A 24,738-nucleotide genomic window follows, 5' to 3' on the forward strand; every position below is an offset into this window, starting at 1 on the left:
ATTAAAGCCTTTATGGATGCAGAATGCAGCTCAAGAACAATAAGATGGCACCTACAAGAGAAAAGCTTTAAAAAATTGTAAAGTCCATGCCTCCTTCCACACCATGAAACAGCTCGGTTAAACTTTGCTGAGAAGCACTAAACATGGGACGTAGAAAAGTGGAAGAAGGTTTTGTTCTCTGATGAGAAAACATTTGACCTGAATGTTCCAGATGGCTTCCAAAGTTACTGGCATGATAAGGATATCCCACCAGAGACATTTTCTATACGACATAGTGAAGGAGGTTCTATCATGATCTGGGGTGATTTCTCCTTCCATGGAACAATGGAGCTTCAGGTTATACAGGGGTGTCAAACAGCAGCTGGCTACATTGGCATGTTGGAGAGAGCATCCTTATTGACTGAAGGCCCTCGCTTGTGTGGAAATGACTGGATCTTTTAGCAGGACAATGCTGCAATCCACAATGCCTGCACGACAAAGGACTTTTTCATGGTGAATAATACGATTCTTTTGGACCATCCTTCATGTTCACCCGAACTGAATCCCATTGAAAATGTTTGGGGGTGGGTGGCAAGGGAAGTCTATAAAAATGGACGTCAATTCCAAACAGTGCATGATCTTTGTGAAGCCATCTTCACCACTTTAAATAACATTCAAGCCAACCTTCTGCAAACGCTTATATCAACCATGCTAAAGCAAATGTTTGAAGTTATTTGCAGTAATGGCCGTGCACCTCACTACTGAGACCTCTTGTTGGGCATTTCCTACCCTGTTTAGGACTTCATTTTGGTATGGTCTTAAACTTTTGACCAACTAGTATTTATGCTAATTTCATAGTGTTCACATTTTCCCTATTAAATGCTAAAAAGGTTTTTATTTTATTTTCCCTTTTCTTATTTTCCCCTTTCCAAGCTCTACTCAAATATGTGGTTGAGTCTAACAACGCAAAATGCATATTTTTTCTTTATGTTCATCGGCCTTAAGATTTTGTCCAGAAGTGTGTGTGTGTGTGTGTGTGTGTGTGTGTGTATATATAGTTTGTTTGCTACAATTAATGTAGTATAAACCTCATAATTGTATTTTATGATAAAAATGAGTCTAATTTATTAATTCCAGAAGCTCTCTAATTATTTTGCTGGTGTTTACTTGTGTTCAGATGGTTTTTTGATGTCATTTTCACCTCCATCTGCAACTGTAAATCTCACATGATTGATATGCTTTGAGGATAGATAATACAAGATCATTAAATTTCTTTGAATACTCATGCTTATACTTCTGCTCACTATAAATGTTTTTCTTTATTGAAGTTGTTAGGGACAAAGCAGAAAAATATTTTTCCATTACTTTCCTCCAAAAACTTATCAGCACACAGTAAATACTTACTCCTTACACATTTTTTTTTAACAGTTTCAGGTGTTTGTAAATTGAGAATCAATGCAGGGAGCAGTGAATTATTTCTGGAAAATTATTAGTAGAAAAATAGATCAGAAAGAAAGTTCCAGAATGTTTCTTAAAATTGTAAAATAACTATTTGTACAGGTATAAAATGAAAAAAAATCAAAAGAATTACACCTAAATCATAAGGGTTGACAGGTTTGCCTCTTAATAAAAATGTTGAACTGCATAAATTTAGAGCAATGAACATGTATGAATGTTTAACAAATCTGCATTTACACATAACCCTGTTATAAATACATTATCAAAGTCTGATTTCAGATATATTTCATAAATGATTGGTGCTGTACATATTGTGAGAAGTAGGCTATTTGTATTTATGTGGTATCTCTCAGGACATACATTTTTTTTTTTTTGACAAACTTCACTTCATGACATTAAAATTTTGAGAGATCACCTTTTATTTTCTCAACTTTAAGTACATTACCAAAGTGTGTAGCAAATCCAACAATTTGCAAATGCATAGATAGCCCTTCTTTTCCTAAATAATTTAATTCTATCACCTTTTACCAAAATGAAACATGATTAGGATACTTCATGAATATTATTCTTTATATTCTTATCTTACATTCCCTTAAAACAATCTTCAAATAATATTTCCAGCATGTTAGGATCCTGGCACTGAGCTTCTTCCAGCCGTTCTTGCTATAAAAAATAAACAGACAGATGTACTACTTAAAAAAAGTTTTACAAAGTTGACTTTCTCTCTTTCAAGCAAAATTCTAAAAAACAAAATATCCAATAGAGTAGATCTTAATATGTATAATGTGCAGGGCAAATAAATCTCAACATATTCTATGATCATTTCCAAGATGCTTATTAAAGTTCATATACAGTACTTATAATACAATTTTGAAGTTTGTACTTATATACTTTCCAGTTATTGTGTATGACGAGGCTTATTTCATTACGGTTAATTTATTGGACAATTCAGGATGTTGGAAAACCTCCTATATCCACACTGTACTGCACTTGCCACATATATGGTTCAGCTTCCTCTTAAGTAAATGGCTCTATCAGACATTTGTTCTCTTTAACTCTGTCACTGCAAAGTTATTATTTTTAACTAAAGATGATTGCCACATAAGTTTTGCCTGTTAGTACCAAATGTGGTGCATTACATAAAAATTTTATAACTTGAGTGCAAATAAATATATAAACATGAAATTTTCAGAGTTTGTTTGGAATGTACATAGTCAGGTAGCCAGTCCTGTCTCCCGAGTCTTCTTCTGAGCTTTCATACTCAAAATGGTTACTCCCCTAGTCTGAATCTTGCTGAATTATTTCTAAAACTTGAGCTGCAGTGAATGATGAACACTTGTGCAAAACCATCTTGGAAACTCTGTTGACAAAATTCTTCCCTTTTATCTCGTCCCGAAAACAATATTAATCATGTGATCAGGTTCACAGATAGGTAAACTGTTCAAGATAAACATCTAAGGCTCATGAATATTAAGTGGGAGCTTTGCATTTGTCCTTGAAGTGATGTTATCTATTGAATAAGGAAGACACGATAAAAATTCTACTACAGCTGCAGGATCAACTACAGTTGAATTTGGCAGCAAAAGAGTTAATGAGTGAACTCAGCAACTGGAAAATTTTCAATCACATACATACTAAAAGGTTAAAAGTTAAAGAGTACCAAGTGACATAGAACATTATTTTATACTTATAAATTGCTTATGCAGTTTAAATTATTAAAAGCAAACAACACATATAGTTAAGAAGGCTGAATAAATTGTATATGTACCATATTCTGAAATCTTTAAGCTAAAAAAGTGAGTTCCACATAGCAAAATATTCAATATTGGACAATGTATGCTTATAAATTCTTTTAATTTGAAGTTTAAGAATTTTAGCATAATCGCTCTGTTACACCTCAATTCCCTTCCTCATGTAAAGCTACACAAAGCAGTATCTTCACTCTGTACACAAGAGAGAGAGAATTGAATTATGGATCTTAGCACTGTAAATTTGTATAAGTACTGCAAACTCAACAGGTGACATAATACATTTACTATCCAGAGATAAGACAATAACTAAATGCAAAATTAAAGATTAGTAAGTTCATGAAGGTAGAATTACAACAGATTAAATTAACAGACACTATATTAGAGACACCCGGACAGAATCATAGTTGAGACATCCAAAAGAATGCAAAAGACAAGTCTCTATACAGATATAAAATCCAAGACAAAAAACACAGGTATCTCAAATACTGCTCTTTAAGTCAGCATGTGTGTTTTCTTATAGCAAAGCCAACTGAGCTACCTACTGAGTTCACTGAGAAGAATCAAACCCCTAATTTTAGTGTTGCAAATCTGTAGACTTACCATTGTACCATTTCCACAGAGGCAGTGAATAATTTAAAGGAAACTACAAAACTGGAATTTTTAGGTGCAAGAATAAAAATGTGAAAGAAAAAATATTCATAGTTAGAAGGGGCAAAAAAAGTGTTAGTCATAAAACTGGAAACTTAGGTGTATTTTTCTTTGATCCAATAAGAAAGCTTAACAATAAACAGATGAAAGTGTATAGCTGTAAAAAATATATAAATAAACATGTAAAAAAAACAAATTCAAAAAGTTATAATACAAAAAATAAATTCCATGTTTATTTAGTCTATAATACACTTAAAAAAGACACTAAGATAACAATGCAATAAAGGACATTGTCTAAGAATTAAAAAAGTAAGACTATCTTGCAAGAAGGCACTGGATGGACACTTACTGTATCACAAAAACTAAGTCTTTAATAAGTTAGAGGCACCACTTTGATCAGAGGTTTGCTCAAAGAAAACAGAATAATCTAAACCATTATTTGATAAAAGACTATGTGTCCACATATAACTGGAAAACTTCTGATTTACTGTCAGTAATCACAGCATACAGTTTCAGAAACCCCTTTCCCATGAGTGGCATGGGTTGGGTGGAAGGTCAGTGTTGTATCTGATCTCTAAATGTTAAATGGATACATCAGCTATTAATGAACTATCTGGATACTGACAGATAAATTTGAATCTTACAAGCACCATGAAGTCTTTTGATACTTTATTTAGGATATATGACTTCACATTTCAATAAAAAATATATTCTACTTAATTTCTGTAATAATTTTTTTACCTTAAAGATTCTTTATTTGAACTCTTTGCAACAAGTTTAATTCATTTTACTCTTTTTTAATAGCATAAAATTTAGTGGCAGTAACTTTATTTTTTAAACATTAAAGTAAATACAAAATAGGTTTTCTGGTAAATATCTTAAAGATTTAAAATATTGCATATTTGTATGAGTTATATATTTGTTTATTTTTCTATATTGGTGTATTATTTAAATACACAATGTCAGTTATAACTTTCATAAAAAGATGACAGCATTATGTACATCTATCCTACTAAGATATTAACACAAGTAATAATGACCAGTTCAATTGACAACATCATGTTCTGTAAATCCTAGAAAAAAACAGGTATAAGATATGTAGTACTTACTGTTTTCCACTTGATCACAGTTGGCACACACTTTATCTTTAATCTATCATCCATGCGGAAATCATTTTGTAAATTTTTCCAGCTGAAAGTTTACACAAGAGTTCTGATATTTAACAAACTTATAACAACAATAATAAAGATAATACACAACCTATAAATGGAACCATTATTTATTATCATAAAAACTTAAGGCAGGTAAGCCATGAAAATTCTACTGCATTTTCTTAAACAAATCCAGGTAGCCAAACTTTCTCATGTCCACCAGAACAGATGAATTAATTTGGTAAGAAGAACACATACGTATTTCAACTAAGAAATATTAAATGAATTTAAAAATATGGCTAACAGTTTCCAAAGGTTAGTTCACTCACTGGCCAAATAACTCCAATCAAACATATGTATAGAAAACATCAAACCTTTTATAAATAAAATACCTTACAAAATATAAACTATGTAATGATAACTTTCAAACAACTAAAGCATATGAAATGTTTCACTCAATGAGATTTTTAAGCTAAAAAAAATCATACTAGCCATTTTAAATAACTTCATCATCTTATGATGAACTGTAACAAAAAAAAGCCACAACTAATATCAGTTTTATACCAACAATAATGTAAATGCATTAACAACAAATTATCTTCACAATAATTAAAAAATAACTCAATCTTTCCTCTTAAAATATCTTACCAATTAGAATTAACATGTACAATACAAACACATCAATATTCTGATTTGTAAGAGATTCAATAAAGTTTTGTATGTAAATATATAATAGTAAATCCATTACACACAGGTGAATTTTTTTGCAGATTGTGTAGTAAGAAACAGTAGAGAGAAATAATTTGTCTTATCAATTGGATTCTAACAATTGAATCAGTCTGTGTGGGCATTCAACAAGAAAAGAGGATTATTTAGAGTTTTATATACAAATGTGATATCCTGTAGTGTAAAAATTTTTTGTATGCATGTTTGATTTGTTTTGAATATGTTACTCTGAAACTAATGGATTGTGTGCTTCCATGTACTGTTTGAATTAATCACCAACAAGTCATAGACACCTATTATAAAGTTTCAAATCTACTTATACTAAAACCCTAACAGTCATGTAACTAGAACCTTCTAAGTTTTTCCTCTTGTTTTGTTGAGTACTGTTTTATCATAATTTCTCATTATTTCTAGATAGTTTTAGGCTTCAATCAAACAATACATATGTGATCAAGTTACTGCAAAAAAGTAAGTTAACAAAAATGAAGTTTAAGTGTGAGATTGTAAGTTTACCAATAAACAGCATATAGTAGCAACTATTAGAAAGTAACTGAACCCACATGTGTGGACTCTGATGTAAAAGAGAGAATTATTTAAAGATCTAGATACAACTGTTATAATTAATAGCATATTGAATATTTGTACATACATTTGACTTGCTTTGAGTATATTATTCTAAGACAAATGGATTGTGCACTGTCTATTTATTGCAAAGAAATCACAATCACCTACTGTCAAAAATCTTGCCAAAATGTGCATATATAAAAACCTGACAAAAACAGAAGAAATTATTCTTAAAAATGAATTTTATCCCTAGGCTATGAACATGGCAAATAAAGGTCCTTACAATATCAATGAATAGAAAAGGTGTCATTACTAATTTGAAGTCAAAAGCAAGAGAAGAGAAGATTAGAAAAAATGGATGAAACATGGGAAACAATGGAGAACAGATCAAGAGTAGACATGAAGTATCTAAATACATTAAAACAGAGCTTTGGGAGTATTCATACTTGTATTTGAATAGAAGGTAAGAAAACTTAAAATATTCATATTCAAATTTCAATGGCATAGTATTTGTAGCCAGTGGATGATTTAGTGAATACTTAATATTGTAAATGTCAACTTTTGTACTCATCACATTTCTAAACTGTCATTACTACCTCTGCAGCACATTATTTTCACTTTCAGTATAAGATTTTCTTTCATGGAAAACTTTCCTGTGGGAATGAAGTTTGCACAGAAAACAACATAATATGATACATCATTTTATAGATAAAATCTTAGAGTTTCTATTGATTATAAAAGCTATACCATTAGAAATCAGAGAAACCTATTGATAAATTCTGAAATAGAGGATGTGAAAGGTGGATGTTTTAAGAGGGATTTAATTTTCTATTTTATGGCTATGTAACCAAACAATATTGAAGGCAATGAAAATTATGTTTTACCTGAGAAATCACAACATTATACTGAATAATTTACATTAAATTTTGAACTTCATGAAGGGGTGAAAAATAAATTAGAGAATAGGTGGTACTTAGAAAAAGTCACATTTCCCACATTAGGACAGATCCATAAATTTTCATTTTTAATATTGCCTTACAATGTTAAGGGCTTAAATTTACAAACTATTAAGATATATACTATTACCTAAAATTTTATCCTATATTAATTGGTATAATATTAACAAAAAATAGTTTAAGTTTTGAAAGTAACTTACTAAAAACATCATGACATGAACAATAAAGAATGATCATGGCAAAAGGATTAAATGAGTTCAAAACTCTCCAATTATCTTAAAAATTTATTGTACTACACAGTTATTAATCCAGTTAAGTCACATTAAATAATTTCATATTATTACTAAACTGCCTTCAGTGATACATGAACACTTCTACTGCTAGATCTGGTCACATCAAGGTCAGTGGACTATTTCTACTTAAGGAAAAACAATTTCTAACCTGCTGACATATCTAAAGGTAAGCCTTTTTCATTATTTTTGGTAATATGAACTACTTTATAGATAAATTATACAACAGAGTACAAGCAAACTAAATTTATTATGCATGTTAAACTTTATTTTCATTTATTTAGTATTATATGTTATTATATATTCTTCTTATAAACTTTTCTATAGTTATATATAAAAAATGGCTAGTATGGGTAGATAAAGCACAATGTAGAGAATAGTGCTTTCTCTTATCCATACCAACCATTTTTTACAGATATAATTTTCTCTACAAGTGGGTTTTCTCATCATCACGGATATTCTATAGTAAATTAAATTCAGTTTCTCATGTTTTGAACAATATTCATCATTTTTATTTATTTGTTATGATTTTATCATTTTTATTTTATTTATTGTATTTCTAGCATAATCATGCTCTAGCATACAATAAACCATATTTTACAGATTCAACTAAGTAAAAACACTAAGCACCCATATCAGAAGCACATCACTAACAAATTTGCCAATTTTATTGCCAACACACGACAACCATTCTCAGTGGTAGAGTCAAAGATTTTCAAGATCTAATAGCAGCTTTGGCTTTTTGATATATTCTTCCCAGTTGCAATAATCCACAATCAAGAGCAGGTTTGATAAAGTCCAACAAAAAGTCATTTCTATATTCCTACTTCAATGTTATCCAACATCAATGTCACTGTGAATATTTGTAGAAGCACACAAATGCATAGTTTTCTTGGTGCCACTGGTTATTTTATGCTCAAATGAAACATGGAAACAGTCATGCTAGTATATCAGTATTTCAAGGGGTATCACATATCTGTTAACATTGCATCTATTTATGATGAAATAATAAATCTCTTTGACATCAATAATAAGGCATTATGTATAGCATTCAATAATGCATAAAACTTAATAATTTCAACCACAAACACTATCTTACGTGAAAGATAGTCATTGCTCGCCTAATAGTGACTTGGAAGATTAACTTATCTGAATTTCTTCCTGAACATGACCCCTGCTTTTCTCACATGCTACAGGTTGTGGTCAAGAATCACATTAAACAAGCTGGACTGTTGCTGAAAGTAATTTCCAAGGCATCAACCATTGTGTCCTTCATTTGAAAATCAATAAAAGCAACTGATCTACTTGATGAAGAGGCCAGAGTTCAGCTGGTAACACCAACACAGTGGAATTCAGAAATGAAAATGACTAAGCCTTTATTGAAGGCTCCCCAGGAGAAGTTTTCACAATCAATCAAACTGTGTGTGCAAATTTCAGCTAGGGTCAGAACATTGTTCCCTCCAGTTACATAGAGCCATGTGTTTATAGGCTGATGACCGAGATTGACAGCATGCAGTCCAGGTATAATTCCAATCTAAACTCTACATTGAACAAATCTGTTCACTCTTGGCTGACTCAGTACAAACAACAAAATGTCTTCTACTTGACTGTGGCACTGAAACCCAGATTTAAACTTGACTAGTGTGTCAATATACTTATGGTCTATGAATCCAATTGACTGTTTCTGCAGCAAGAAGTGAAGAAAGTTTCTTCAACAAATAATACTATAACCATAGAACCAATAGAGGACTGTTTATCACCCATCACAAACAGATAAGTTTTTTAGTTTATTTGCTGCCTCCAAAAACAAGCCACTTCATCTTCAGAGGATACAAAGATCAACAACCACCTCAGTGGTCTTTGAATTTCAAAAAACAACAACAACAAGAAAGGCAACCTTCTAGATTAGTAAAAGATCCATGAAAATAACTTTTGTACTTGATCTCTACTAGCCAAATGCCAAGTGTTCCAGCATCCTTGCACTTTTCGAACATTTGTTTAGCATTAGACGTAAAACCCTCAGACCTCACTGCTTCCATTTCACAGACAAAACGTTTAAGAGACTGATGTTCATAAAGAACAATGGGCAGTGATATTATATATATATATATATACATACACTTCCTTTAAAAATATACCTTTTTAATTCTAAAACTGTGTTATTGCATTTTGAAAAATAAAAGTATTAAAATGTTAATATTTGATCAAATTTGGTTTAGTTTCTAAAGTTTACTTCATACAATAAAATGATCTGCTGTTTTATCATTATTGCACATTACCTGATAAAGTATTCATGAATATATTCCTATGTATTTGTATTTGACAACTTAGCCTTTTTGCTATGTTCATAATCGTGTTTAATTACTGATTGCCACTATTTATTCATCCCTGGTTAAGAGTAATGTACAGGAATATGTCCATCACATCAACCATGATTAACTGCAAATTGAACAAAAAGGACCACAGATGAGATTGGAAAGAGGTGAAAAAAAAAAAAAATAAGAGAAGAAGAAAAGACCAAGGAGGAAAAATGAGTGATAGGAAAAAGTGAAGCTGATTGCAGAAGAGATACATACTCACAACAACATGAGCATGAAAGTCACAGACAAAGAGTGATGAACCAGATTCATGGTGGAGGGAGGGTAAGAAAAAGAGGAGATCCTAGAATCCAGAATGGAAAAGTCAGGAGTAGACAGATCTAGAAGAGTACAAGATACAGTTGAAACAGAGAGGAAAAATCCTGGGAAAACAACAAGGACAGAAACTGTATAACAACAGTCCAAGACACCAGGAATAACAGAACCATATAGAATACATCCAGACAAAAAGTAAGAACAAGAAGAAGGAAGGAGTACAGTAAAGAGAAATGTAACCCAAACCATAGAGTTTCAAGAGCATGAGAACAAATCATGGAGGGACAAAGTAGAAGACATGAAACAGATTACACAGAGAAATGAATGAACATTTACAGAAGCCCATCACAGACATAGTACTCACCTTTGAACTTTTGCTTTTTACTGTCAGTTTCCAATAAAATTTAAATCTACTTTTTATATAATAATGGTACTAATACACTAAATAATTTTTATTTACTTAAATAATGCACATACGAACTCAGAATAATAACATGCACAAAACAAATTGTGTCCTATAACTATCATAATTTAACTGACTTTCTATCTATGTCATAAAAACATTACAAACATTCTGAAATCTTCTTGATTTCCACATTTTGAGAGAGGCTTTCAAATTAAAAAAACAAAACTAAAAAAAAACTCTGTTGAGAAATACTGGCAATTTGGAAAAGAGAGGATGTGACAAATGGGCCTGACCGTCTAGTTTATGATTCCATAAACATGTAAGATTGAAGGCTATAAAACTACTAGACTTTGACTTATTCATCTTTAAATTATAATGAGTAACTTACATTAAAGTCTGTAATTCAAGGGGTAGTAAATTAATTACAGAAGATAGAAGCACTAGAGAACAAATGTCACAATTTTCATAGTTGTCAATTTATTTTAGATATTTCTTCATAAAATTTAGAGCATACTACTAATAAAATGTTAAAATTTGATTTATTAATTAAATGTGATACCAAATTTATTCATATACATTTATTATAAAGTAGTTTAAATTTAGAATGCAACTCTTTAAAAGGTTGTAACATTTGTATCTTAACCTACCCTCAGCAAGACAGTTAATAGCATAATTTCAGCTATTGATAAAGTATATTGCAGAAAAGTTTAAGTGTGGGAAAGTATGATAAGGGATTCCTTGGATTTGAATTTGATGAGTATGAATACCCAGGCAGCTATGAGAACTGGTCACTATGATGCTTATCAAGCCACAGTTGAACCAAGGTCTTGTGAGAACCTTGGAACAACCTAAGTTGAATGTCAGGGTATTGGGTAAGGAAACTTAAATAAGTGGTGGAATCAACAGAAAATGTGAGACAGGTGCAATTTAGTTTTGAATGAATTCTTTACCAGAGAAGAGCAAGCAAGGTTGATTTGCAGACTGCTCAACAGCCACAGAAAGGAGTGTAGACTTCCCAGGAATGTTGAAAACATCTTTCTTGTAGTCAAATATGTTTGTCAAGCACCAGTGTCCAGTAGGATCTATCTAATTCTGACTTGCATTAAAATTGTTAGTTGAACATGGGTACCCTAGAACACTTTTTTATGTATGTGTCACAGTAGCACAGTAAGGCTCTATGAATTTTAGTGGAGACCATTAAAGTGGCAAGTTAATCTTCAAATGTAGCTTTTTCTTTAAATCTGGTCTACTGCTACAAATGAGAATAATTTTAACAAAAATAAAGGAATAACTATTTTATAATTTTTAACACTGTTTCATTTCTGTAAGTCATTGTTGATGTAGCTTATGCAAACTATGTAATTATACAGAAACAAATTACTGTTATTTTGAAAACTGTTAAACCCCAAAACTGAGTATTTAAAGAGATTAGTTTTGTGTGTAGTCATTTTAGGTTTTATTTCTAACTACTTTTGCATTTAAAAGTTAAACTGTTAGTTTCACAGAAGAAGTTTCTTTTATAATTTTATATCTGAATATTAAAGATAAATTTGTCTTAATAAAATATTATTTTTCCTGATAATAAAAACCCTAAAATAAAAATAACTTTTTGTTTAAAATAATATTTAATTACTATTCTAGCATTACTTAAATTCTGTACTATAATTTTCATAAATTACACTCAGATTAGGAGGAGGGTCCAGTGTGAGGAAAGAATAAAGGTAACTCCCAGACAGCATTCAAAAGATATCTCTATAGATAAGAGAGTTAGATCAAAAGATTGGATGAGAGGAATTGCTCATCTTCTAACCATGTATAGTCTTTGCCCATCTTTAAAGAGTGGAGAAAAAGATCAGAAAAAGGAGCCCATCCAAGTTGGAAAAAATTGAGGAAGAATAAGTATCTGAACCATTAAGTAGATAAATGCAAGTCCATCCCATGAAGCAGAAAAGTTGATAAGCAAAGAATGAGCCTCATGGTGTACAGTAGCCATGGGAAGATAGACTGAACTCATATTGTTAGAAAATAACATTCACATAAGGTATGATGAGAATTGTACCATCTTCACCTGAAGCCACAGAGACAAGAGGGAATCTAGAACATCTGGAAACACTCCAATCCTATGGCATGCTATCTGAGGAGTATCTCAATCAAGGACCTGACATCTAGTACCAAAAGGATATTTATGTGTAAAAATTCTACTCCCCAAACAATGAAACTGACCAAAATCATTAGATAAGCAATAAAATCTTCAAACGAAGGCATAAATGGGATAGCTAAAGGATAGAACCGGAAGAGGTTCCCATTCCCCTGCAGTGATTAATGAAACAGGAGGAGCACAGTCAATGAAAGAAGATGCATGAGGACTTATGCTGATTGGTTCACTCTAAAACCAGCCACAGGATACCCACAGCCACACAGGGGTAGGATGAGGGATCCCAGTCAAAGGGATGAACTGCAATTTGACTCCTCATTCCGTAGTAATTGTATAATGCATACTGGAGGATAGCATGTCAGCTACACCAACAGAACATCACAACCATACTCCATACTGAATGGTATTGTCTTTTTTGTGTGGAATTCAGCAGGGTATCTCCATGCTCAACCACTCAAGTGGCTTGGAACTGGTAAGTGGTAAGGAGTTCCATACTTCACTTCAATAAAGGAAGATGGCAATGTGTAGAAGAGCCTGGAGAAATATCATCACCTGAGACAATGCAACTGGACATCACAAAACCCTATTTTGAAAAGTAGACAATCCCAATTTATTCAATCAAGGTATGACAGAGATAGGCAGCTATCCTTTTCTGCTTTACCCATGAGTGGTACAGACTGGAATAGGCAAATTTGTGAAGTAACATTGCAAGGTTATTCACCTTCAAGCAATCTTGTGAAACATCCAATCTCAAACATGATCATTGCAAAGCCACAGAATGGAAAGCATGAATCAACATCTGTACAATGTGGCTTTTGAACTGTAGAAAATTTGGCCAGAAACCACTTGCAATAGAAGAGGATATATGTAATGAAAATAAGATGGATGGGTCCCTGAAATAATAGAGAACTTTAATATACACTTAACCATTATTAGAGTTACAAAGTTTGAAGAAGAGCCACAGGTGAAAGAGAAGATGAATACCTAAAAATGCCAAAACCTCAATATGATGTAAATAATGGGAGATGAATGTGTTAGATGTAGTCTATATGCTCAACTGTAGGATTTCTTCTAACAGACAAGGAATGTAATGAATGAGGGAAAAGTTGAGGTGTTGAATTTCATGAGATGTTACTATGAACAAATTCCTGTGGAAAAGAAACAATAAACAATAACTCAACTGGTGAGGGTAGAAGGAGATAGATCACTAGATTAAGAAGACTGCCATGGGATAAAGAGTCAGGAATGGGAAGCATAGAAGGAAGTTGTGTGAGCAACAAAGGGCATGCACTGAACACAGAAATTTATCTGGATCAGAATGAGGGTATAGATGAAAGATAGAGAGAAGAGATATAGGCAAAGAGGAGTTACCTTTGTGTAACACAGTTTTTGGAAGAAAGGAACAATCGAAATAAAGAAAACGATAGATGTGGTGGTAAAGTGTGCATGTAATGTCAGTAGCAAACAAGTCAGACCATCAACAATCACAGACATACAGGAGAAGAAAATATGCTTTAACCCCACATCAGTGATGTCATTTTTAAACCACTTCTGTACATGTTACTGAGTTACATTTAGAATTTAATTAAGCCACTTTAGTATGAATGTATTTTAATGAAATTACTATTATCAAGTGAATTACAACTTAAAGTTTTATTCCTTTATTTTAAAAGGACGAGTCAAGGGTCAAAAGCCATGTCATCATAATTGTTGACTTACATTCAATATTTTATTGAAATACTACTTTACAAATCTATGTCAATATATTTAGTATCAAATTGTAGATTATAATTCAACCTTTAATATATGATATATAATTTCTTACTTTAAAAATAAATATTACAATAACACACTTTTATATTCATTTCTGTGAGTCACATGGTATGCTGAATGCAGCACAGGTTAAAATTACATGTCTGTGATATCAAAATACTAAGTCTATGAATTAGAAGCTAAAACTACCAATACTGACAGGTTGGAATATAAAATAAAAACCTCATATCTTTTTATTTTGCTGAGACATAGCTTACCTACTGAATCAAACACAGTGGCCCCACCACCCATTTCAATTTTGGAAATGGTCCCTTATATTCATATGCTCATGTATGACATGAATAACCAATTGACAGCTTACAGTCTCCCCCTTGTGGCTTTCTCAGCTATTTTAGTCTGTTAAAAGACTACAACATTTTCTAGAACCAAGATTTCAAAGGAGATAGGTTGTGTATTTAGTTTGCTCCAAGTTTCATGTCTTTTTAGACCTAAATACAACTTAGTTATTAAGCTTGATAAATTAAAGTGGAATTCTATAGTAATGATATAGCAATTTATGACTGTTTGGTTATTCAACTATATATATATAAAATGTAAACAAAGTACACTTTGTTTCATATCCTGCATGTGCAAAAATTTTAAAAGGGTTAGCAACCCTTGTCCAGCAGCAATCAAGTTCAGAGGTCATAGCTAGAAGAGATAATTGTTTGCTTTTCTTCTTGATTTATTGCTCTATATTTTAAGAAAAACAAATTTAATAACTTATTTCTAAACAGTAATAATGTATATACATATATAATGTATAATATATGAAAGTTATTACATATTACAAAATATTAGTCCACTAAAACACAGGCAAGACAGTGTCACTTTGTAAAGTCAAAAGTCAGTTTTATGTTACTGGACCCAGTAACATGAGTGCACATGCATCACATTTTATTTTCTTAATCACTAGAACCTCTTAGATGAATATAAAATGTTTTTTAAAGTAAATGTTAATATTTTTCGTTTTCTCAATTATATCATTAACTCTGGATATTATCATCAATGTACAGTGCATACTTTTTAAATTTTCCTAAAATATTTTGTAATCTTCTTTTTCTCACATGATAATTTAATGTATTTTTAAATTTTCTTTCCATTTGTTTTATTCCTGATACAAGCATGGTGACATGACCCTGAGTTGTTTCTGTATTTATTATATGCAAAATGTTGTCCACAAATTCTTTCACTAATACTTTCTCACCCAAAGGATGCTATCTTGTTTAAACATTTGCACAAGTCAAACTACATTAAGTGTATACAATCATAAAATTTTCAGATGTGCATTTATAAACATAAATAATACATAAATAATTAAAATATAAATGTAAAACCTAAATGCAATCTGTTTAACAAACTAATACATACAGTGATGTATGTTCTTAAATGTGTATTGTGCAAGACCCACCTTTTCTTGAAATTTGTAGGGAATTCTTAAAAGTGTAAATATGAACAATACTTGTTTAACAAGAGTGCATGAGAATATTGTCAAAAGGTCTATAAACTCCTGTGATTCCTATAAAAAGTGGCAAGTCAAAGGAGAGGAGAATATATGTAGGACAGCTACGTTCAGAGTGCTATAAGCCTAAGAAGCTATAATTGTGATTAATGCCTATTCATTGGAAAACTACAGGATTTGACCAGAAAAATTATAGATTTTGAGCATTAAAAACTGTACAACTTCAGTGAATTATTTCAAGTATGACTCGGTATTGTCTGTAAGTTTGTAAAACTTTTGTATAAATCTATCACTTGTAATAACTATTAGTAATAAGTATTAAAAATTGTATTGATTTTATGTTTGCATATTAAAATATATTTATGCTACAAAAAGGAAACTGTGTATCAATTACATTGGTAAATAATAAAAATTGAATACATATTAATATTTAATCACCTACTTAATTAAAATTAAAATTTCCTGTTATTTGAAATAGTAATACTCAATGTGCATAACAGAATAAATTAGAGACTCGTATGAAATAAATTATAATACGTAACATAATAAACTGGGGGTTCCTGTCCGAGATATGAATTGGAGACAAAATTAAAAATAAATTAAGCATCAAATCATCATTCAATTTATTATTATCTGTGCCAAAAAGATTTGATCATGTTTGATTATCAAGGTTTTCTTGAATAATTCTTCCTTGAAGAACTAGAAAAATATAACAAAAATGAATTACTTGAAATTGCTGAAATGTTAGAATTACAAGTTAAAAAGGTAATGAGAAGAAATGAACTAAAGAAGTGTATTGTTGAAATATTAGTAAATGATGATTTATTGTCTGAGGAAGTATTAGAGGAGTACTCTAGCATCTCTACTAGAATGATAAAGATAAGTTAGAAATCCAATTAAAACTCAAACAAATTGAGCTTGAACAAGCCAGCATCAAACCCCATATCAAAGCTGAAAGAGAATGCAAGTGTCTTGAAGCTGAGCAAACACACACTGAAGTTAGAAAAAAGAAAGAGCACACTTGTATCAAAGTGGAAAGAGAAAGAAAACATCTCAAGGCCGAGCAAGCCCATATTGAAGCTGAAAAGGAAAACAGGCTGAAAGAAATAGTAATTAGACAACTTTGATTGACCAAGGCAATATGGCAACTTTGAACTCAATCAGTATATTAAAGTACCATCATTTAACAAAAATAAAGTTGATAAATATTTCTAACATTTTGAGAAAGTTGCCCAAACCATGGAATTACCCATTGAAAAATGGTCATTACTGTTAGTGTTTTGACTGGTAAAGCCCAAGAAGCTTATGCTGCTCTCTCTCTATAAGATTGCACCAATTATAATAAGGTTAAAGCAGCTATCCTCAAAGCATATGAGTTAGTACTGGAAGGTTATTGTCAAACATTTTGAGGTTATTGCAAGCAAAATAGCCAAACTCACATGGAATTTTCCCACAAAAAGAAAAGAGGTTTATTTTGATCAATGGTATAATTCTATGCATAGTGGCAACAGTTTCAAAAAACTAAGAGAATTATGTTTAATTTAAGAAGTTAAACACTGTATAAGTGACAACCTCAAAACTTATGAAAAGAAAGTTGAAATACTACAGGAAGCAGCTTCTCTTCCAATGATTACAATTTAATACATAAAACTACTTTTCATGAAAAGAAATTCCTACCATTATGAGAAAAATGTGTATCTCTTCAATCACACAGTGTTCAGTATTGTTGTAAAAAGCCTAACTTCTCTAATTCGAAATCTTATTACAGATGGAATAAAATTTTATCAAAACCATCAAAGCCTGTCTGTTATTTCTGTACAAAGCCTTGTCATGTTATGTCAACTGGAGTTTGAAAAGAAAAAGGAAACAAAACCCAGTTTATTTGTGTCCACATATGGACATAGTTTTGCCAGATCACCCAATGTTGTTTATTTGGCTACTGATGAAAAGGCTGATGAAGTTAGTGAGGAATTTAGACCTTTTGTGTCTGTTGGTTCTGTGTCTCTGAGTAATGACACTGCTAATCCCACACCCATACATATTTTACTTGATACTGAGGCAGCTATGAGGTTAGTGAGCCAATCACTGTTTCATCTGAGGATGATGTTTTGGAGGAAAATTCAAAAGTGTTTCCCTAGTGTCCTGTGACTCAAACTCAGGATAATAAATTAAGCTAAAAGAAATAGTAGACATTTGTTCAGAGGATAACATCATGAATTTGCCTCAGACATTTCTTTTTAACCTGACAGGGATCTTGTGAATAATTATCTTACTGGCAATTCATTGGTGAGTGACAATGATGGATGTGATGGATCTGGTTCACCTGGTAAAGTTCCATTTCTTAGAAGAAGACTTATCAATGAGCAAGAAAAGGATCCACAGATCTCATCACTGTATAAATATGCACTCCCAGAAAATGAACTGGAGAAAGTTCCAAATAGTTACTTTTTCAAAAATGGTATGCTCATGAGAAAATGGAGAATACCAAGTATATCAGCCTCAGAGGACTGAGTTACAGTTTATCAAATGTTTGTTCCAAAAGCATATCATTCTGATATATTGAAAGTGGCCCATGAACTCCCCAAGGGAGGTCATTTAAGAGCCAACAAGACATGTAACAAAATTATAGACATTTCTTTTGGCCAACAATTAGTCAAGATATTTCTCAGTTTTGTAAAACTTGTAATACATATCAATTAGTTGGAAAACTTAACCAGAAAATTCTCACTGCTCCTTTGAAAACTATACCAGTTTTTAAAGAACCCTTCAGTTATGTGATTATTGACTGTATTGGGCTTTTACCAAAACTCAATCAGAGAACAAGTATTTGTTGACTATTATGGGTGCATCCACTCTTCCTTGAAGTTATCCCCTTAAGAAACATTTCAGCCAAAAACATTACTATGGCTTTGATTAATATCTTTACTTTTGTTGACTCACCCAAAGAAATTCAGTCTGACCAGTTATCAAATTTTATGTTTGGGTTGCTTCAACAGGTTACTTACCAGCTTGGAGCTAAACAAATAAAATATAGTGCATACCATCCCAAATCACAAGATATTCTTGAGAAATTACATTCTACCTTAAAAAATATTATTTGGACTTACTGTTTTGATAATGAGAAGGAATAGAATGAAGAAATTAATTTATTATTATTACTGTTTCTGAGTCAGTTCAGGAGTTGTTAGGGTTTAGCACAATTGAATTGGTATTTGGCCATTCAGTGTGTGGTCCTTTAAAGTTGATGAAGGAACAGTGGCTGGGTATGTTTTCTTATAGCAAAGCCACATGGGGCTATCTGGTGAGTCCACTAAGGGAATTGAACCCCTAATTTTAGCATTGTAAATCCATAGACTTACTGCTGTACCAGCAGAGGATGAACAGTGGTTGGAAGATGACCAGAAAGAAATTCACTTACTGCATTATGTTTCCAAGTTTCAGTCCAGATTGTTAAATGCTTGTGAACTAGCTTGAGAAAACTTAGTCATCCCAAGTTAGAATGGAAAACACTTATTACTACAAGGCTAAAGAGCATGAATTCCATCCCTGTGACATGGTTTTAATAATGTTACCCACTGTAGAACATCTACACAAAGCTAGGTACCATGGTCCCTATGAGGTTGTTCAGAAAGTATGTTGTAAAAATACCTTTGTGCTGTTAAAAAAACAAGTTCAAGAATGATATAGATGAAAAAAAAATGTATAACCCAAGTACTTTTAAAAGGTGAACCTTTCTTCTTCAGGGGTAAGCTGTTTGCTAGGTGTAGACTTGGACCAGCAATAAGATATTCAGTTCTAGACAGGATATAAGATTCAGTATTGTCTGTAATTTTGTAAGACTGTTCTATATAAACTATCATTTGTAATAACTATTAGTAATAACCTTTATTATAAATTGTATTGTTTTTATGCTTGTATATTATAATATATTTGTGTTTAATACATTTAAAAAATTTAATACAAATTAACATTTAACCAATTACTAAATTAAAATTAAAATTTCCAGTTATTTCAAACAGTAATATGTAATGTATATAACACAGCAAATTGAATAATCATCCAAAATAGATTATAATACATAATACCTATTAGCTTTATAATTGATATGTGTTCTATATTTTAATTTTATGACAGCAAAATAGGAAGGATCATTATAACGTAGCATTCTGAACTTTTTGGAATGAAAGTCTTTAAAATGAACTGTATATTGTTGTGAAGCTCCAGTAATGCAGGGTCAAGGTCCATCACTTCAGAACCTCACATGAAAATCATCATCAATCTCTAATATATTAGTGAAGAAATATGTTGTGGCTGGTTTGAAGAAAATTAAGCAGCTTCAACCACACTGTACAATTTAAATATTCCCCTGAAAGAAATAGCAACTCAGAAATGAGAAAAAAATAATATCACCTGTGTTAGCAAAGCAATAAGTAATTCACACATTTTACATGACAATTTTACTTTTAACAAAAAATTTGTGTACTTTTAAACTAATTCGACACTGAAAGTTCTACCTTTTCATGAAGTACACTCACATTTATTATTATACATAAAATTATAAAGTACAATTACAATAAATTGCATACTTATTAACCAATCAGGGAAGTACACAATATCTTATACATAAATATGCCAATGTTTGTCTTTCCACTGTACACACTGATTCAAATTTCTTTTATTTTTCTGTACCACTTTTTTATTGTTGTACCCCTAATTTTTTGCATTTCCTTCACCCTTCCAAAATTATTCTAATAAATCATCTCCAAAGTTTTATATACAACACTTTTATTCATCTTAATTAAAATCTGGAAAATGAAAATTTCACACAAGATAGCTTACATCTGCAAATTATAATATTTGCAGTAACTTCTGATTTTTTTATATTTTATGTGAAATACTATACTTAAATGTGCTAACTTCAAAACATCAAACTGCAAGAGCAAATAACATGTTAAGTAAAACCATCAAACACTGTTTACCTACATTTTTCATTTACAACTTAGCAACTAAATTTTCAATGTTAGAATCACATTTAAATTTAGAAAAAGGTGTCCAGTATGCACTGTCTAATATTAATGTTTTGAAAATCATTTCCATATACATACTATTCTCTACTTCCCACTTCACAGACAATAAAAACCACCTCTTCATCAATAATTTTCAATGCTTCTTCAATAACAGGTTCAGCTGAAAAGATATTAAAGGATATACATTACAGTAACTTTAAATATGTTCCCCTCTATCAAGTAAATATGCAAAATACAAAAAAATTGCTAAAACAGATTAAGTGAGGAAAAAGAAAAACAAGGTTAGCAATTATGAATCTCAGTTACTAATGACAGTACAAGAAGTTACATGCAATATCACATGCACCATACACTCTTATATTCACTGATTTTTTTTCCAGTGGAACTTTAGTAATATCAATCTGTCTTTGTAAATGCAAAAATCCAAAACATCTCTAGCAAAAATAAAACTCTTTTTCTTAATCAATAAGATATCTGTATTTTTGTAAATTGTAAGAAGTCCTCAGTGTATGGTGACATGTAAATTAAAAAATCTTATAATATTTCAAAAGGTAAAGGAAGTTAATTTGTTTGCAACAGAATTAAATAAGGTGACAAATAATACACAGCATTATTTTAGTTTTGATTCAATACATTTTGCTAGAAGTTATAATAGTTCTTTCAAAAACATACAAAAGTGCTCTAGTGTTAATTAGTAGCAAGTGTAAAGTTAGGTCTTCTTAGAAGAATGGAAAATGACATACTGGAAAGGGTTCAAAGAAGATGTGCTGAAAAATTCAGCAAATGCCAGCAGGAAGTTTAAGCTGTTTTCAGATGGAAAATTAATATTTTCCTAAATTGAAAATATATTTCCAGTAGGTAATTACCTTACTTAAGTGTAAATGGAGAAAATACCAATCAGAAATGTATTTTCAGTTTAAGAAAATATTAACTTCCAGTATGGGACTGTCAAAGTTTTGAAGACCAGATTCTTTACAGTAAGTATCTGCAACTTTGGTGATAACTTCAAACAATAAATGGACAAGTACACAATCCATTTGTTTTAAAATACATTAAAAACAAGTCCAATGTATGTACAAAAATTCTTTAAACTACAGGATGTCATGGCTATATCTAAAGATTTAAGTAATTCTCTTTCTTGTCAAAAGTCCACACAGGCTGATTCAAATACTTTGGAATCAAATTCACAAGAATGAATTATTTTCCTCTACTACTCTGTGATAAATTCACTAATGTTTTCCAATGGGTTACTATAGTCACATTCAAAATTTTAAATAATTGTCTCCTTTTCATAAAAATCCAAACAAACAGGCTAAATTACTTGAGAACACCTGAGAATACCTTTCGACAAAACAAATTATTATCCTTACCTCTGTTAAACCGTGGAACTCACTTTAAAATATTGGCCATTACAGGTGAACTAACAATCATGCAGTCTAACTTCACTTTCACTAATTTAAAATTTGACTTTTTTCTTACTTCTTTTAAAAAGAAATCATCATGGTTAAACTGCCACTTACTCAGTGTAGATTTGTCTAATTATCTCTCACTTAACTTACTTTTTTCTATCTGCACATATTTATAACATACAACAAAATAATAAAGAGACCCCTAGCAACAACATTATACATAACTAGTAAAACTTGAAAACTTAAGATAATGTCAACAATATTACTAAAGCATAGTACAATAATTAAATTGCATATATAATATACAACTTGTACCAGGTTGCATAATGAAACTTGTAATAACTATCACTTTTAAAATAATTCACTTTAAATACTCTTGTTACAAAAAACTATATAATAATTAAATATTAAATTACTAAATGAACTAAATTATAAGTCTTACACTAAACACTCTTGTATATCTAACAGGTATCTTAACTATTCTCATAAAATAGCTAGAATTCAACAACATTAAAAAGACAGAATGGTCAGTGCAAACATTACCTACATTAGCACCATTTGGAAAACATCCAAAGAATGCCTGTGGAACATGATCTCTGTGACATCCATCATAACTAGGTAAGCTCTACACCCAGTGAGCACCACACAATTTGTCAGATATTAGTTAGAGAAAATCCATTAATGTATACAGTTGTTTGGTCCAGCTCAACAATTAACACAAACACTCAGGAATCAACATCCAGGAGATGATAAAATGAAGGACTTCCCAACCAAATACAGAAGTGATGAGGAAAACTAAATGGATGCATTCCACTGTATAGAATGTCTAGGGCATGTCAGATTAATTGGTGGTCAAGTTCAGTCCAAAATTAGATGGCATTGGGTATTTATCATCCATTACACAGTTGGAGGAGAGGCCTTACCCTTTTCAGCTCAAGCTTGTGAGATAGAAAGGAAGATGTTACCTTTCATCTATCTAGACAGAGCATGTGCAAAAATCCTCAACCAATACCAGCCAATTGGGAGCCTGGCATCCTAATGAATGTAGGAAAAGAAATATATATGTGATGATTTAAACAAATCAAAAACCAACCAGAACTTATAAGTCACAGCCTGCAAGTAGAATTCTTGGGGTACCTTAGCCAATCATAATACCCATCACTTAGTCCAGCTCCTTGCAATCCCAAACTCCCAAAGAGTTGATGGAGGAGGTATGATGGGAGTATTCAGCCAAAAAGATGCCAACTGGACCAATTATATTAGGGATACAATGAATAAAATTATAATCAAAATTCAAATCAAATGTAATTTTAAAATGTTACAGCATTAATGAATTTGTCTTAGTAAAAGCTTCTTACAGTTCAGCCAGAAATATTTTTATTTACTTCTAACTCAGAACTTGTTTGCTTGATCCAGCCTCATTGTGCTATCATCACCTTCCAGTATAAATCTTTGACCCAGTTGGTCAACATGTAATGGGATATCATCAATTACATATGCTGCTTCTTTTTTCATGCTTCTTGTTTCCAACTTGATATATATATTCCTGGCTCTTCCCAGTGGCTTCAGCTACTATTATTACAAGTTAACAAATACCCAATAATGATATAACTCTCATAGCTCACAGAATCAAATCTTTTTAAAAATGTTTATTCATTTATTGCAAAGTGGGGTGAAAAAGTAGGGGCTTCTGACCACCTCTGGTTATCTTTCAGACCTCAAAGACCATCAAGGCTCAGGTAAGTCTATAAAAAGGAAATCTATCTGGTGATAGGTCAGAGAAAAAAGGTCCAAAGATAATGAGAGACAAATCATGTCCAAAAAATTAAGAGAGGCCTGGTTGCAACCACAGGTAACATATGGGATTTTATGGCATTCATGAGAAGAAGGAGGAAGAAAAAGCTCTTCAAATCCTCATGACCAAGACCAGATTCTTTAGGAAAGGAAATATCCTGTCCAGGTTCAGAAAAATCCAGTTATCTCATGTATTAGTGAAACTCCTGTCAAACTAAGGCTGAGACATTCTCAGGCAAAAGTGTAAAAACTGAAGCCTGGGAAAAGACATTCAAAATAGAATACAAGGAGTATTTGTAAAACAAATTTCTGAATTCATGAGCTAACTGAAACCGATTAACCACATTAAATAGTGATGAAAAACCAATACAGCTAAGTTTATTCCAACCAATTCAAAGTGTAACTGAAATACTGAACTGTTTCAAATTACTGCTTAGAGAAACAACACAAAAAGAAATTGTGTGCAAATATGCAAAAAACAAAAAGATGGTAACCACTCAACAACTTCTGAACATGA

The 24,738-nt window shown here is 31.4% G+C and overlaps 1 protein-coding gene across 1 annotated transcript in view; it reads right to left on the minus strand.

Annotated features, from left to right (window-relative positions):
- Positions 1-1,838: 1,838 nt before the first annotated feature.
- LOC143240242 (thioredoxin domain-containing protein 17-like) overlaps positions 1,839-24,738 on the minus strand; it is a 29,632-nt gene continuing 6,732 nt past the window's right edge. Inside the window, exons 2-4 of the mRNA XM_076482377.1 lie at positions 21,097-21,178; positions 4,946-5,027; positions 1,839-2,100 (exon numbers count right to left, since the gene is read on the minus strand). Coding sequence (XP_076338492.1) covers positions 2,020-2,100; positions 4,946-5,027; positions 21,097-21,178 — 245 coding nt within the window. The 3' untranslated portion in view covers positions 1,839-2,019. The remainder of the gene's footprint in view (positions 2,101-4,945; positions 5,028-21,096; positions 21,179-24,738) is intronic.

The sequence above is a fragment of the Tachypleus tridentatus genome, chromosome 13 (assembly GCF_004210375.1).
Source record: "Tachypleus tridentatus isolate NWPU-2018 chromosome 13, ASM421037v1, whole genome shotgun sequence".
Lineage (NCBI taxonomy): Eukaryota > Metazoa > Arthropoda > Merostomata > Xiphosura > Limulidae > Tachypleus > Tachypleus tridentatus.